This window comes from Trachypithecus francoisi, unplaced genomic scaffold (genome assembly GCF_009764315.1).
Source record: "Trachypithecus francoisi isolate TF-2019V2 unplaced genomic scaffold, Tfra_2.0 Lachesis_group8, whole genome shotgun sequence".
Lineage (NCBI taxonomy): Eukaryota > Metazoa > Chordata > Mammalia > Primates > Cercopithecidae > Trachypithecus > Trachypithecus francoisi.
This window is the reverse complement of record NW_022681473.1, coordinates 105,585,166-105,601,806: the sequence shown is the minus strand read 5'-3', so window position 1 is coordinate 105,601,806 and position 16,641 is coordinate 105,585,166. Positions and strand designations below refer to the sequence as shown.

Sequence of the window (16,641 nt, the reverse complement as noted above, 5' to 3'; positions counted from 1 at the left end):
CACAAAGCTACCCCTAGGTAGTGAAAACAAAAGCTTACTGGCTCTCCTATTACTATGCCAAAAGTAGATACCATCTGGAAGCCTGAAATTAAGACTTTCAAGATATCAGCTCCTCTTCTTACCTCTGCCTTCCAGGCCCGTTCAGTCTCTTCCATAATGTTCCTATTTATTTCGCCATCCTGATTCTTGAGTCTATCCAGTTCCATTTCCCACACCTCTCTGTAAGATAAGAAACCAAGAACAAGACTAAGGAAGAAAGATAAGCTTGTTGAGAGACACCAAGACAAAAGTACAACCCAAAATTGGTCAGCCAAGTATGTTACAGGAAGTCTTACTCTTAGTAATAACTGTATTTATTTTTCTTTCTTTCTTTTTTTTTTTTTTGCTAATCAAAAGAGAGCTGGAGTTTAAGTATCAAATATAGACACAAATAATGTTTACAGTGGTCTGCAATTGCACAAAGGCCCTATATTTGAAAGTAAAAATGTTGGCCGGGCCCGGTGGCTCAAGCCAGTAATCCCAGCACTTTGGGAGGCCGAGACGGGCGGATCACGAGGTCAGGAGATCGAGACCATCCTGGTGAACACAGTGAAACCCCGTCTCTACTAAAAAATACAAAAAACTAGCCGGGCTAGGTGGCGGGCGCCTGTAGTCTCAGCTACTCGGGAGGCTGAGGCAGGAGAATGGCGTAACCCGGGAGGCAGAGCTTGCAGTGAGCTGAGATCCAGCCACTGCACTCCAGCCTGGGTGACAGAACAAGACTCCGTCTCAAAAAAAAAAAAAAAAAATGTTATGGCCAGGTGTGGTGGCTCGCGCCTATAATCTCAGCACTTTGGAAGTCCAAGATGGGCAGATCACTTGAAGTCAGGAGTTTGAGACCAGCCTGGCCAGCATGGTGAAACCCCATCTCTACTAAAATACAAAAATTAGCTGAGTGTGATGGCACACGCCTGTAGTCCCAGTTACTCAAAAGGGTGAGGCAAGAGAATTGTTTGAACCTGGGAGGCAGAGGTTGCAGCGAGCTGAGATCGCACCACTGCACTCCAGCCTAGGTTACAAAGCGAGACTCTGTCTCAAAAAAAAAAAAAAAAAAAAAAAAGGTTTGTATCTCCACTTCCTAAAATAAGATTACCTACAGCAGGAAAAAGACTGCATCTTAGAACAAAAGCCCTCCATTGAAGGCAGAACGTTCTTCTATGTTCAAGAGGATTCAAAACCATTATGGCATTCTGCATTCTTATTTCCCTACATGTCTTTTAGTATGGGTCCTGAAGAATGCAGGACTAAACACAGGGGTCCACCTTTTTGTTTGTTTGTTTTTTATAGACAGGGTCTCACTCTGTTGCCCAGACCAGAGCACAGTGCTATGATCTTGGTTCACTGCAGCCTCAACCCCCTGGACTCAAGCAATCTTCTTGCCTTAGCCTCCCAAGTTACTGGGACTACAGACACACGCCGCCACGCCTGGCTGATGTTTATTTATTATTTTTTGTAGAGACAAGGGTCTCACTTTGTTCTACAGGCTGTTCTCAAACTCCTGGGCTCAAGTGATCCTGCTACCTCCGCCTCCCACAGTGCTGGGATTACAGGCTACTGTGCCTGGCCAGAGGCCTACTTAATATTCACCCTTAATGCAGCAAACCACTAATTCGCTACTAAGCACACTGATACAAGCTTATTAATTTTCAATTTTCCTAGCTATAGTAAATATGCTTCAAAAAGAAAAAAATGTTCTCTTCATACCTCAGGACTTCTCATTTTCCTTGGTTTCCTCCCTCCCTACATGCTTTCCCCCCAACTCAGCATGAGAGTGACCAACTGTCCTGGTTTGCCCAGTACTGAGGCATTTCCCAGGATGGATGACTTTCAGTGCTAAAACTGGGATGGGTGATCACCCTACTCAGAACTATAGAGGCCGTTAAGCAACACAGCTGGCAAAGGAATTTCTTTATATTACATTTGATTATGGTAAGTTTTATAGCTGGAAGCCTGGATTACCAAAATCAGTGAACAGAATGGGATGAAAATACTTAGATTATCTCCCCTACATTTTAGAAAGGTAAAAATAAGAAGAAAAGCTTGGGAGGAGTTACATGGTTTTTGTTTTTTGTTTGAGACAGTCTCGCTCTGTCGCCCAGGCCAGAGTGCAATGGTGTGATCTTGGCTCATGGCAACCTCTGCCTCCTGGGTTCAAGCAATTCTCCTGCCTCAGCCTCCTGAGTAGGTGGGACTACAGGTACGTGCCACTATGCCTACCTAATTTTTTGTGTTTTTAGTAGAGACAGGGTTTCACTGTGTTAGCCAGGATGGTCTCGATCTCCTGACCTCGTGACCCACCCGCCTCAGCCTCCCAAAGTGCTAGGATTACAGGTGTGAGCCACTGAGCCCAGCCAAGATTTACATATTAAGAGAAACGTTCCCACTTTTCTTTTTTCTTTTTTTTTTTGAGAGGGAGTCTTTATCTGTTGCCCAGGCTGGAGTGCAGTGGCATGATCTTGGCTCACTGTAGCCTCCACCTCTCAGGTTCAAATGATTATCCTGCCTCAGTCTCCTGAGTAGCTGGATTACAGGCACCCACCACCACGCCCAGCTAATTTTTTTTGTATTTTTAGTAGAGATGGGGTTTCGCCATGTTGGCCAGGGTGGTCTTGAACTCCTAACCTCAGGTGATCCACCCACCTCGGCCTCCCAAAGTGCTGGGATTATAGTCATGAGCCACCTCGCCTGGCCCCCACTTGTCTTCAGTGAGAGAAACTTTTATTCCCCTTCCGTTTTTGTAGTAACCTTACATATACGAAAGGGAGCAATTTGCTTAACGGAAGTTTATGAGGCCCTTTCCTTTCACACATTCTTGCTTTTGACCCAATTCTCCACACATCCCTGGTTCTCTATTTCATGTATAGGGAGACGGGGTGTGTGTGTGTGCTACACTTATTCATTCAATCTCTGACATTGTCGGCCCTCTACTGATAAGGTATATTCATCTAATAGAAATGAGAAGTAGGTGGGCATTTTCTGCCTTAATCTTCAGGTATTGCTTCCCTAAATTAACTTCCTAGCAGAAAACACATTATCTAACAATTCTTTGTGGGTTTTTTTTTTGAAACTGTCACCCAAGCTGGAGTACACTGGTAGGATCTTGGCTCACTGCAACCTCCACCTCCCAGGTTCAGGCAATTCTCCTGCCTCAGTCTCCCAAGTAGCTGGGACTACAGATGCGTACCACCACATCTGGCTAATTTTTGTATTTTTAGTAGAGACGGGGTTTTGCCATGTTGGTCAGGTTGATCTTGAACTCCTGACCTCAGGTGATCCACCAGCCTCAACCTCCCAAAGTGCTGGAATTACAAGTGTGAGCCCCTATGCCCAGCCTGATAATTCTTTAGACAAGGATTTTATCGGTAGCTGTGTCTTCTTGCTACAACACATATTCCTTCAGTTCTAAAATATATGAAGAATCAGATGCTCTTACATAAAAAGATGTGAAATACATTACAGAGTCAATCCACCTAGCTTACTATTCACTCTGACAATCGGATAATTGTAGGAAAACATGACAGTTGCCTTCTGTGATTGATGTTATCCTTGAATATTATAGATGCTCACTAAACATCTCTAACTTTCATTACATCGTCAACTACAAATATAAGCTTATATTAGAAAAATCAAGTTATGTCAATGGAGACATTCCACCTATTCACACACAAAAAGTCTTTTCCTTTGGGCTTTTTGCCACATTTACCTCACTGGGATCTAACAAAAGGAACTACATTAAGAAATTATTGAGGCCGGGCACGGTGGCTCAAGCCTGTAATCCCAGCACTTTGGGAGGCCGAGACGGGCGGACCACAAGGTCAGGAGATCGATACCATCCTGGCTAACACGGTGAAACCCTGTCTCTACTAAAAAATACAAAAAACTAGCCTGGCGAGGTGGCGGGCGCCTGTAGTCCCAGCTACTCGGGAGGCTGAGGCAGGAGAATGGCGTAAACCTGGGAGGCAGAGCTTGCAGTGAGCTGAGATCCGGCCACTGCACTCCAGCCTGGGCGACAGAGCGAGACTTCGTCTCAAAAAAAAAAAAAAGAAATTATTTTCTTGGCCGGGCGCAGTGGCTCACGCAGTTTGGGAGACCAAGGTGGGTGGATCACAAGGTCAGGAGATCAATACCATCCTGGCTAACACGGTGAAACCCCATCTCTACTAAAAATACAAAAATTAGCTGGGCGTGGTGGCGAGCACCTGTAGTCCCAGCTACTCGGGAGACTGAGGCAGGAGAATGGCGTGAACCCAGGAGGCAGAGCTTGTGGTGAGCCGAGATCGTGCCACTGAACTCCAGTCTGGGCGACAGAGCAAGACTCCGTCTCAAAAAAAAAAAAAAAAGAAATTCTTTTCTTTTCTTTTTTTTAAGAGAGAGGGTTTCACTGTATTGTCCAGGCTGGAGTGCAATGGCATGATCATAACTCACTGTAACCTTGAACTCCTGAACTCCCACCTCAACTTCTTGAGTAACTAGGACTATAAGCATGTGTCATCATGGCCAGCAAATTTTTAAATTTTTTTAGAGAAAGAGTCCCACTATATTGCCCAAGCTGGTCTGGAACTCCTGGACTCAAGTGATCTTCCTGAACTGGCCTCCCAAAGCTCTGGGATTACAAGCATGAGCCACTGTGCCCAGCCTTGTTCCAGTTCTAAGGGGGAATGCTTTCAGCTTTTCTCTCTTCAGTATGATAGTGGCTGTGAGTTTGTCATATATGGCTTTTATTATTTTGAGGTATATTCCTTCTATGCCTAATTTGTTGAGGGTTTTTACCACAAAGGGATACAGGATTTTATCAAATGCTTTTTCTACATCTATTGAAATGATCATAGGGTTTTTAATTTGGTTTATGTGGTGAATCACATTTATTGACTTGTGTATGCTGAGCCATCCTTGCCTCACTTGGATGAAACCCACTTGATTGTGCTGAATTATCTTTTTGGTATGCTGTTCAATTTGGTTTTGCTAGTACTTTGTTGAGGACTTCTGTATCTATGTTCAGCAGGGATACTGGTCTGCAGTTTTCTTTTTTTGTTGTGTCCTTTCCTGGCTCTGGCATCAGGCTGAGACTGGCTTTGTAGAATGAGTTAGAGAGGATTCCCTCCTTCTTGATCTTTTGGAATAGTTCCAGTAGAATTGGTATCAGTTCTTTGAATGTCTGGTAGAATTTGGCTGTGAATCCATCTGGACCTGGGATGTTTTGGTTGGGAGATTTTTTAAATCACTGATTCAATCAAACTACTTGCTATTGGTCTGTTCAAGATTTCTGTTTCTTCCTAGTTCAAGCTTGGGGGGTTGTGTGTTCCAGGAATTTATTCAGTTCATCTAGGTTTTCTGGTTTGTATACATATAAGTGTTCACAGTAGTCTCAGATGATCTTTTGTATTTCTGTGGTATCAGTTATGGTATCTCCCTTTTCATTTTTGACTAAGCTTACTTGAATCCTCTCACAGCTAATCTAGCTACTGGTCTATCATTTTTGTTTATCGTTTCAAAGAAACAACTTTTAATTTTATTGATCCTTTGTATTTTTTGGTTTCAATTTTGTTTAGTTCTCTTCTTTGTTATTTCTTTTCTTCTGCTAGCTTTGGGTTTGGTTTCTTCCTGTTTTTTTAGTTCCTTGAGGTGTGATATTATTACATTGTCAATTTGTGATCTGTCTTTTTGATGAAGGTATTTGGCACTACAAACTTCCCTCTTAGTATTGCTTTTGCTGTATCTGAGATTTTGATAACTTCTGTCACTGCTATCAATCATTTAAAACAATTTTAATTTCTATCTTGATTTCATTGTTAACTCAAAGATCATTCAGGAGCAGGTTGTTTAATTTCTAATTTTTATAGTTTGAGAGTTCCTCTTCAAATTGATTTCTAGTTTTATACTGCTATGGTCTGAGAAAACATATTATTTCTATTTTAAAAATATATTAAGACTTGTTTCATAACCTATCATATGGCCTATCTTGAAAAATGTGCCACTAGGCCAGGTGCAGTGGCTCACACCTGTAATCTCAGTGTTTCTGGAGGCTGAGGTGCATGGATCACTTGAGGTCAAGAGTTCAAGACCAGCCTGGCCAACATGGCAAAACCCCATCTCTACAAAAAAAAAAAATTTACAAAAATTAGCCAGACATCATGGTGCTCATCTGTGGTCTCAGCTACTTGGGAGGCTAAGGCAGAAGAATTGCTCGAACCCGAGAAGCAGAAGTTGCAGGGAGCTGAAATTGTGCCATTGCACTCTGGCCTGGGCAACAAGAGCAAACTCCATCTCAAAAAAAAAAAAAAAAAAAAAAAGAATCATGGCTGGGCACAGTCACTCACACGTGTAATCCCAGGACTTCAGGAGGCCAAGGTGGGCAGATCACCTAAGGTCCGGAGTTCGAGACTAGCCTGGTTCAATGTGGTGCAACCTCATCTCTACTAAAAATACAAAAAAAAAAAAAAAAAAAATTAGCTGAGTGTGGTAGTGAGCACCTGTAATTCCAGCTACTCAGGAGGCTGAGGCAGGAGAACTGACTGAACCCAGGAGGTAGAGGTTGCAATGAGCCGAGATCATGCCATTGCACTCCAGCCAGGGTGACAAGAGCGAGTCTCCATCTCAAAAAAGAAAAAAAGAAGTCATTTGTTTTCCCAGTACTAGGGGTTTTCTCCTCTCTCCTCTTAATCTAGTATGATAGTATATTGACCCCAAATTCTAACTAACTACGCCTTTGAGTTACCCACCATTGAGTTATTCCATGTGTATGCACATTGCACATGTAAATAAACTCTGTTTTTCCCTCCTGTTAATCTGTCATTTTGAAACTGTCCCTATATACTGTATGAAATTCATCAGAGAAGAAGAGGGGGGGAGAAACGAAAATAAACAAGGCTTGCAGCACATGCAGTGTTTATCATGAGGTCAGCTTGCTCTCTGACTAGCTTCTTCACCGGTGTTTGGTGCCTGCTGTCTCAGAATCACACAGACCCTGCTACGAGATTAAAGTTCCCCTTAAGTGTTCTATAGAAAACATGAACATTATAAAACATTGAGTTTTCCCTTTAAGATATTACTTCAGGTCCTGCACAGCAGTGATATTATTGACATCAGCCTGTCTGAAGGACCCCACTGACGCCAGTTGGTTCGAAGGATCCCAGAGGAGCTGACTCACAAAAGAATGCAGTTTCCACATCTTGATGATTTCATCCCCCATATCTCAACCAATCAACGACCTCAATTTTCCAGCCCCTTACCTTCCACAATCCCCTTAAAACGTAAAATACCAGCCCATAACTCCTCAGGGGAGATAGATTTGAGGGTCTCTTCCCATGTCCTCACTCAATGCTCTGCAATCATTAAACTCTTTCTCTACTGCAAACCCTGCTGTTTCAGTGTAACTGATCTGTTACTGCCCAGTGGTCATATAAACTTGTTGGTTGTATAACATTTTGTCAGTTTAATTTTCAGGCCCTAATCTCTAAACATAAAAAGGTAAAGAAGGCCGGGCGCGGTGGCTCAAGCCTGTAATCCCAGCACTTTGGGAGGCCGAGACGGGCGGATCACGAGGTCAGGAGATCGAGACCATCCTGGCTAATACGGTGAAACCCCGTCTCTACTAAAAAAATACAAAAAACTAGCCCGGCGACGAGGCGGGCGCCTGTAGTCCCAGCTACTCGGAGGCTGAGACAGGAGAATGGCGTGAACCCGGGAGGCGGAGCTTGCAGTGAGCTGAGAGCCGGCCACTGCACTCCAGCCTGGGTGGCAGAGCAAGACTCTGTCTCAAAAAAAAAAAAAAAAAAAAAAAAGGTAAAGAAAAGGTTTCTCTTCCCCTATACAACATAGGTAAAATATCCATTCAAAATTCAAGGTAAACAAATAGATTTGAATGTGCTAGTATAAAAAAAACCTCACAGATTGCCAGGAATATAAAAATATTTTTTAAAAAATAAAACAAATTTAAAAATAAAAGCAAAATGTTTATTGATGTGGTTTCGGATCGCACAATGCAACTAACCTTTAAGACACCAACACGTCAAGTTTTGGTATAGTATCAAAGATGAATATCCACAATTATCTTTAAAAGCTATTAAAATACTCTTTGCTTTCCAACTACTTAGCTATATAATCATCAGATTTTCTATATTTCAACCAAAACAACATATTGCAATTAAATATAGCAGATAAGCTTCTTCCATGAAAGAGATTTACAACATGTAAACAGTATTCTTTAAACTGATTTTTATCTGAAAACTATTTTTCATAGAAAATATGCTAATTATGTTAACACATAGGTTTATTATTATTTTAAAATACTTTAATGCATAAATATTAAATTTTTTCTCAGTTTTAATTTCTGGTTCAGTAAATACTGATACATAAAATCCATATAAACAAAACCTCCCTGGGGTCCTTGTTAATTATTAAGTTTAAAGGGGTCCTTAGACTAAAATGTTTCAGCACCTCTAATCTACTACACTCTCATTTCATCTCTACCCACATGGATACTTTTTAGCATCTAGTCATATTCCTTATTTTCTACCCTTTACAACAACCTTGTGACCTCAGTATCCATATTCATGATCTATTTGAGACTAACACCTTGGAGTTCTTCCTCCTCCTAAACTTCATTCCTTGCCAATAGCCTACCAACAAAGCCATTTCTTTCTTTTCTTTTTTCTTTTTTTTTTAATTTTTAAATTTTACTTTAAGTTCCGGAATACAAGTACAGAACATGTAGCTTTGTTACATAGGTATATGTGTGCCATGGTGGTTTGCTGCACCTATCAACCCGTCATCTAGGTTTTAAGCTCCACATACATTAGCTATTTGTCCTAATGCTCTCCCTCCTCTTCCTCCCTACCCCACCAACTGATCCTGGTGTGTGTTGTTCCCTCCCTGTGGCCATGTGTTCTCACTGTTCAGCTCCCACTTATGAGTGAGAATATGCGGTGTCTGGTTTTCTGGCAGCAAAGCCATTCCTTGAACGTTATTAACACACAGATAATCTACACTGAAAACCTCAAACTTTGGTCCAGGCAAGGTGGCTCACGGTGGTGGTTGGTATTTGTTTTTAGAGACAGGGTTTCACTGTGTCACCCAGGCTGGAGTACAGTGGCACGATCGTAAGCTCACTGGAGCCTCAAACTCCTGGGCTCTAGTGATTCTCCTGCCTCAGCCTCCCAAGTAGCTACAGGCATACACCACCATGCCTGGCTACCAGCACTTTGGAAGGCCAAGGCAGGAGAATATCTTGAGCTCAGGAGTTCAAGACAAGATTGGGCAACATGGCAAGACCCTTACCTCTACAAAAAAAGAAAAAGATTAACTGGGCACGGTGGTGTGCTCCTGCAGTCCTAGCTACTTGGGAGGCTGAGGTGGGAAGACTGCTTAAGCCCAGGAGGTTGAGGCTACAGTTGAGTTATCATCACACTACAGCCTGCATGATGCAGTGAGACTCTGTCTCAAAACAAAATACAACAACAAAAAAACACCTCAAACTTTGTTGTTATTTTGTGACCACAACCTCCTTTCTCATCACCATTCCAATCCTTCACAAGGAATTAATGGGCACTGATCAACTCCTACACTATCCACGTCATTAGCTTCATTTCCAGCTCCTTTTCCGATAATGTTTACTACACATACTAGGCATAGATATCCTGCAAATACTTCAAATTTAACCTGTCCAGAAGATAACTTAGGACTCTGCTTCTGCCCAAAATGGAGTACCAGGGACAGATTTGCCCTGTGGCCCTACAGAACTAAACAACTGGACAAAACATATGAAACAATGTTTTCATACACTGGACAATCGGCAGCACAGGACTATGATCACTGAGAAAGGAATACATATGAAAGCAGCCCTACAATTGCTCCAGCTCACTGCCTGGAGGTAGTTTCCAGTCTGCAGTACAGGGACAGCAAATGCAAACAGAGCTGGCATTGTTGCTAAATAAGAGACAAAAACAGGAGTTCAGAGAGGCCAAGGTGGCTAGAATTTTGAGGGCATAATACAAAGAGTAGGAGCTGTCTTCTTGGCCTTGTTAGGGTACAGAAAACGATACCCCACAATATGATGCTTTGGTATGCTGAGTGCTTTGAATTAAAGAAAACTGGCTGGGCGAAGTGACTCACACCTGTAATTCCAGCACTTTGGGAGGCTGAGGCAGGCGGAACACTTGAACACAGGAGTCTGAGACCAGCCTAGGCAACATGGCAAAAACTTGTCTCTACTAAAAATACAAAAATTAGCCAAGCGTGGTGGCACATAACTGTAATCCCATCTACTTGGGTGGCTGAGACAGGAGAATCACTTGAGCCTGAAAGGCAGAGGCTGCTACAGTGAGCCAAGATCACGCCACTACACTCTAGCCTGGGGGACACAGCCACATTCTGTCTCAAAAAAAAAAAAGAAAGAAAGAAAGAAAGAAAGAAAAAGAAAACTGAGGCAAGATGTGGTGGCTCACACCTGCAATCCCAACACTTTGTGAGGCAGAGGCAGGACTGCTTGAGTCCAGGCGTTTGAGTTGAGACCAGCCTGCGCAACATAGTGAGACCCTGTCTCTACAAAAAATAAAAATAAATTAGGCTGAGTGAGGTGGCTTATGCCTGTAATCCCAGCACTTTGGGAGGCCAAGACAGGTGGATCACCTGAGGTCAGGAGTTCAAGACCAACTGGCCAACATGGCAAAACCCTGTCTCTACTAAAAATACAAAAATTAGCCGGGCGTGGTAGTGGGCGCCTGTAATCCCAACTACTCGTGGAGGGGCTAAGGCAGGCAGAACTGCTTGAACCCTAGGAAGCGGAAGTTGCAATGAGCCCACATCATGCCACTGTACTCCAGCCTGGGCGACAGAGCGAGACTCCATCTCAAAAAATTTAAAATAAATAAATAAATTAGAGTGGTGTGGTGGCACAAGCTTGTAGTCCCAGCTACTTGGGAGGCAAAGGTGGAAGGATCTTCTGAGCCCAGGAGGTCAAGGCTGCAGTCAGCCGTGACTGTGCTACTACACTACAGCCTGGACAACAGAGCAACAGAGCAAGATTCTGACTCAAAAAAATAAAATAAAATAAAATAAAAAAGAAAAGAAAATTGAAGTCTCAGAAATAAGCCTTAGAACCAAGGTCTGTCTCCAACCTTCCCCCAAGCCCATCACTCTGGTCCTCTTTCCAGAAGCACCAACAGGGATTATCTTTGGAATCTCCTTATCTAAGAAAATGTCTCTGCAAAAGAAATGCAACTATCTTAAGATCTCCCCTTCCCTGTTAAAGAAGGGTAGGTATATAAGCATCTGGACTTCATCAGGTTATCATTCTCCTGCAATTCCCCTGTACTTATTATGCACATGAAATAAATTTTATATGCTTTTTTATCCTACTCATCTACTTTTTGTCAGTTAATTTTTAGTGAACCTTTAGAGGGCAAAGAGAATGCTTTCCTTCTTCAACCCTATAGCCTCTCAAACTTACGAATCATTGCCAAGAGAAACTAAAGAAGAAAAAGAGCACTCTTCCATGTTCATGAATCAGAAGACTCAATATTGTTAAGATGTCAATTGTTCCCAAATTGATCTACAGATTCAATACAAACCCAATCAAATTCCAAGCAAGCTTTTTGTAAAAGCTGATCATTTGATTCTAAAATTTATATGAAAATAAAAAGTATCTGGAATATTCAAAACAATTTTGGAAAAAACACCAAAGTTGGAAGATGTACTGATTTCAGTATTTACTACGCAGTTACAAGGAAAGACAAACAGATCGATGTAATGGAATAGACAGTAAAGAAATACAGCCACACTTATGTGGTATAAGGGAAAATACAATTACAAATAAGAGAATTAATTCTCCCTGTTGAAAATAACAAAAAAAGGCTCCCCCCGACCAGTCCCCCAATCTTGTCTTTCAAATTTTCTTTCACCATCCTTTTCAAGTATATGAAAATCTTTCTAGGCCGGGCGCGGTGGCTCAAGCCTGTAATCCCAACACTTTGGGAGGCCGAGACGGGCGGATCACAAGGTCAGGAGATCGAAACCATCCTGGCTAACAAAGTGAAACCCCGTCTCTACTAAAAAATGCAAAAAAACTAGCCGGGCGAGTTGGCGGGCGCCTGTAGTCCCAGCTACTCGGGAGGCTGAGGTAGGAGAATGGCGTAAACCCGGGAGGCGGAGCTTGCAGTGAGCTGAGATCGCGCCACTGCACTCCAGCCTGGGCGACAGAGCGAGACTCCATCTCAAAAAAAAAAAAAAAAAGAAAATCTTTCTAAAGGCTAAAAACAGTCACACAAATCAGGAATGTTTCAAGGACCTGGGAGCCATCTTTTTGAAATGCAAACATCAAAGGAGACAGCTTCCCTATCTCTCAGTTCCCAGTAGGAAGGTAAGAGCCTAACTCTGAAGAGCACCTTGCTCCAACTTACGGAACTACCTCCTGTCAGAACAATATGACTAAGGCCGGGTGCGGTGGCTCATGCCTGTAATCCTAGCACTTTGGGAGGCCGAGGCGGGCGGATCATGAGGTCAGGAGATAGAGACCATCCTGGCGAACACGGTGAAACCCCGTCTCTACTAAAAATACAAAAAAATTAGCTGGGCATGGTGGCGGGTGCCTGTAGTCCCAGCTACTTGGGAGGCTGAGGCAGGAGAATGGCGTGAACCTGGGAGGCGTAGCTTGCAGTGAGCCGAGATCGCGCCACTGCACTCCAGCCTGGGCGACAGAGCGAGACTCCGTCTCAAAAAAAAAAATATATATATATATGACTAAGAACAGCTTGTTTCTCCTCCAGATAAAGTCAATACAGGTGGTCTCCCCAATTACCATAATAAATAATTTTTACAACTCAATAAGAAGACAGAATGCTTTTTAAAATATCTGAATAGATGCTTCACCAAAAAAGAAAAAGACAAATAAAAGCATGAATAAATTGTCAACATTAATAGTCATTAGGGAAATACAAATTAAAACCACAATGAGATACCACTATACAGTTACTAGAATGGCTAAAATTAAAGACTGACAAAACCTAGTGTTGGTGAGGACATGGAGTAACTGAAATGCTTGTATGTTGCTGGTAGAAATGTAAAATAATAAAGCAACTTTGGAAAACAGTTTGGTAGTTTCTTATAAAGTTAAACAAACATATGGCCAAAAATCCCACTCACAGCACTTTACCTAAGAGAAAACACGTCAACTTAAGAACTTGTACTTGAATACTCAGATCAGCTTTATTAATAATAAACAAAAAATAGAAACAACCCAAATATCTATCAACTAGTGAATATATGAAGAAATTTGATACAGTCTTACAATGGAATACTACTCAGCAATACAGCAGAATAAACTACGGATACATAAGAACATGGATGAATGGATGAATCATAAAAGAATTATCCTAAACAGGGTAATTACTAAGCAGTTAACAAATCTCATCAATCTTACCTCAGAAAGCCTTTCCTTTCTGTTCCTTCGTTACTTGGATAAGGCTCTCATTTCATCTCAACGGCACTCTAATAGTCTCCCTGACACCAGTTTATCAGTTCTTTGGCCCATCTAATGTAATGCAGCCAGAGATCTTCTCCTTCCAATAAATGCAAAGTTGCTCCTAACAGACCAACCAACCTGCAGATTAAAAAATCTAAATTCTGCCCAAGCACAGTGGCTCATACCTGTAATCCTGGCACTTTGGGAGACCAATGTGGGCAGATGGCTTGAGCCCAGAAGATCAGGACCAATTTGGGCAACATGGTGAAACCCTGTCCCTACAAAAAATACAAAGATTGGCCAGGTGTGGTGGTGCATGCCTGTAGTCCAGCTGCTTGGGAGGCTGAGGTGGGAGAATCACTTGAATCTGGGAGGCGGAGGTTGCAGTGAGCCAAAATCCTGCAACTGTACTCCAGCCCGGGCAACAGAGTGAGACTCTATCTCACACACACACACAAAAAAGTTATCTACCTGGAGCACCAGAGAGTAAACAAGAAACAGACAAATAATAAACTGGAGAGAATTTGACCATTAGAAAATGTGAATCCTTCTATTTCTTGGTTTGTTATTTGTTTGTTTGTTTTTTGAGTGGGGTCTTGCTCTGTTGCCCAGGCTGGAGTGCAGTGGCACAATCACAGCTCGCTGCAACCTCAAACTCCTGGGCTCAAGCAATCCTCCCTCCTCAGCCTTCTGGTAGCTGGAACTACAGGTGTGTGCCACGACACCTGGCTAATTTTTTTCTTTTTTCTTTCGTAGAGACAGGGCCTCACTATGTTGCCTAGGTTGGTCTTGAATTCCTGGCTCAAATGGTCCTCCTGCCTCAGCCTCCCAAAGTGCTAGGATTAGCAGAGAAACAGAATTGAAATAACGGAACTGAAAAATATACTACTGAAAATATGAAATTTACTGCATGGGCTTAATAGCAAAATGGAAATGATATAGAACAGCAAGTGAACTTGAAGACATCAATAGAAATGATCCACTATGGGGCCGCAGTGGCTCATGCCTGTAATCTTAGCACTTTGGGAGGCCGAAGTGGGTGGATCACCTGAGGTCAGCAGTTCAAGACCAGCCTGGTCAACATGGCAAAACCCCGTCTCTATTAAAATACAAAAATTAGCCGGGAGTGGTGGCAGGCGCCTGTAATCTCAGCTACTCTAAAGGCGGAGGCAGGAGAATCGCTTGAACAGGGGAGGCGGAGGTTGCAGTGAGCTGGGATCACACCATTGCACACCAGCCTATGCAACAAGAGTGAAACTCCATCTCCAAAAAAAAAAGAAATTATCCAATATGGCCTGGCACGGTGGCTCACACCTGTAATCCCAGCACTTCTGGGAGGCTGAAGTGAGTGGATCAGGAGTTCGAGACCAGCCTGGCCAACATGGTGAAACCCTGTCTCTACTAAAAATACAAAAATTACCCAGGCATGCTGGCACATGTCCGTAATCCCAGCTACTTGGGAGGTTGAGGGAGGAGAACTGCTTGAACCCAGGAGGCAGAGGTTGCTGTGAGCCAAGATCATGCCATTGCACTCCAGCCTGGGTGAAGAAATGAGACTCCGTCTCAAAACAAAAAAAAAAAAAAAGAAAGAAAAAAAGAAAAGAAATAAATTATCCAGTATGAGAAACAAAGCAAAAAAAACTGGAAAGAAACGAAGAGAGCCTCAGTGAGCTGTCAGACAATATCAAAAGGTCTAACTCACATGAGAGTGGAGTCCCAGAAAGAAAAAGGGGAATAGGGCAGAAAAAAATATTTGAAAATTATGATGTCAGAAAATTTCATAAATTTGGCAGGTGTGGTGGCTCACACCTGTAATCCCAGCACTTTGGGAGGCCAGCATAGGCAAATCACTTGGGCGCAGGAATTCGAGACCAGCCTGGGCAACATGGTAAACCCCTGTCTCTGCAAAAAATACAAAAATTAGCCAGACATGGTGGTGCACGCCTGTGGTCCTAGCTACTTGGGAGGCCGAGGCAGGAAGATCACATAAACCTAGAAGGCAGAGGTTGCAGTGAGCCAAGATCACGCCACTGCACTTTAGCCTGTGTGACAGAGTGAGACCCTGTCTCAAATTAAAAGAGAAAAAAAAAAGAAAGAAAATTTCACAAGTTTGGTGAAGGACATAACTCTACAGATCAAGAAACTCAGAAAACTCCAAACAGGAAAAATACAAAGAAAACAGCATGTGGGCAAATCAAAGTCAAACTGCTGAAAACCAAAGATAAGTGGAAAATATTGAAATAAACTACAGAAAAAAAATGACACAATACACAGAGGGAAATAGAATATGAACTGTCACTGACTTCTCATTACAAACAACAGGAGCCATAATGATATTATAACACCTTTAACTGGGTAAATGAATTGTGAAATATTCATACAATGGACTACTGCTCAGCATTAAAAAGGAATAAACTATTGATATCTACCACCTCATGGATGAATCTCAAAAATATACTGAGTAAAAGAAGCCAGACACAAATCTTTAGAAAAGATAAGTGTAATCTACAGTGGCAGACACAGCTTAGTGTTTACTTAGGAATGGCAAGAATGATGGAGAGCAGTGACTGAAAATGAATACAGGGAGCATTGTAGAGAAATAGGTATGTGCTATACCGTGGTTGTGTTAGTGTTCACACACATGATTAGTATGTCAAAACTCATCAAAATGTACACTTAAAATAAGTATGTTTTTGTATACAAATTATATCTCAAAGAAGTTGATTTAAAAAAAAAAAAAAACTAAGAGATGGCCAGGCACGGTGGCTCACGCCTGTAATCCCAACACTTTGGGAGGCCAAGGCGAGCAGATCACCTGAGGTCAGGAGTTTGAGACCAGCCTGGCCAACATGGTGAAACCCCGTTTCTACTAAAAATACCAAAAATTAGCCAGGCATAGTAGTGGGGGCCTGTAATCCCAGCTACTCAGGAGACGGAGACAGGAGAACTGCTTGAACCCTGGAGGCAGAGGCTGCAGTAAGCTGAGATCGTGCCATTGCGCTCCAGCCTGGGCAATAAGAAAGAAACTCTGTCTCAAAACAACAACAACAACAACAAAACTAAGAGATAATTCTAAGTTTCCACAATTATGACTCTAAAAAATTTCCAGGTACTTTATCCAAGAAAATTATAAATCTTTCTGAATC

General features: G+C 42.3%; 1 protein-coding gene across 2 annotated transcripts in view; it reads right to left on the bottom strand.

The window, feature by feature from the left end:
• RNF214 (ring finger protein 214) overlaps nt 1-16,641 on the bottom strand; it is a 57,891-nt gene that overhangs the window by 5,559 nt on the left and 35,691 nt on the right. For both annotated transcript variants that reach the window (XM_033206830.1, XM_033206829.1), the window contains exon 7: nt 123-219. In XM_033206830.1, coding sequence (XP_033062721.1) covers nt 123-219 — 97 coding nt within the window. The remainder of the gene's footprint in view (nt 1-122; nt 220-16,641) is intronic.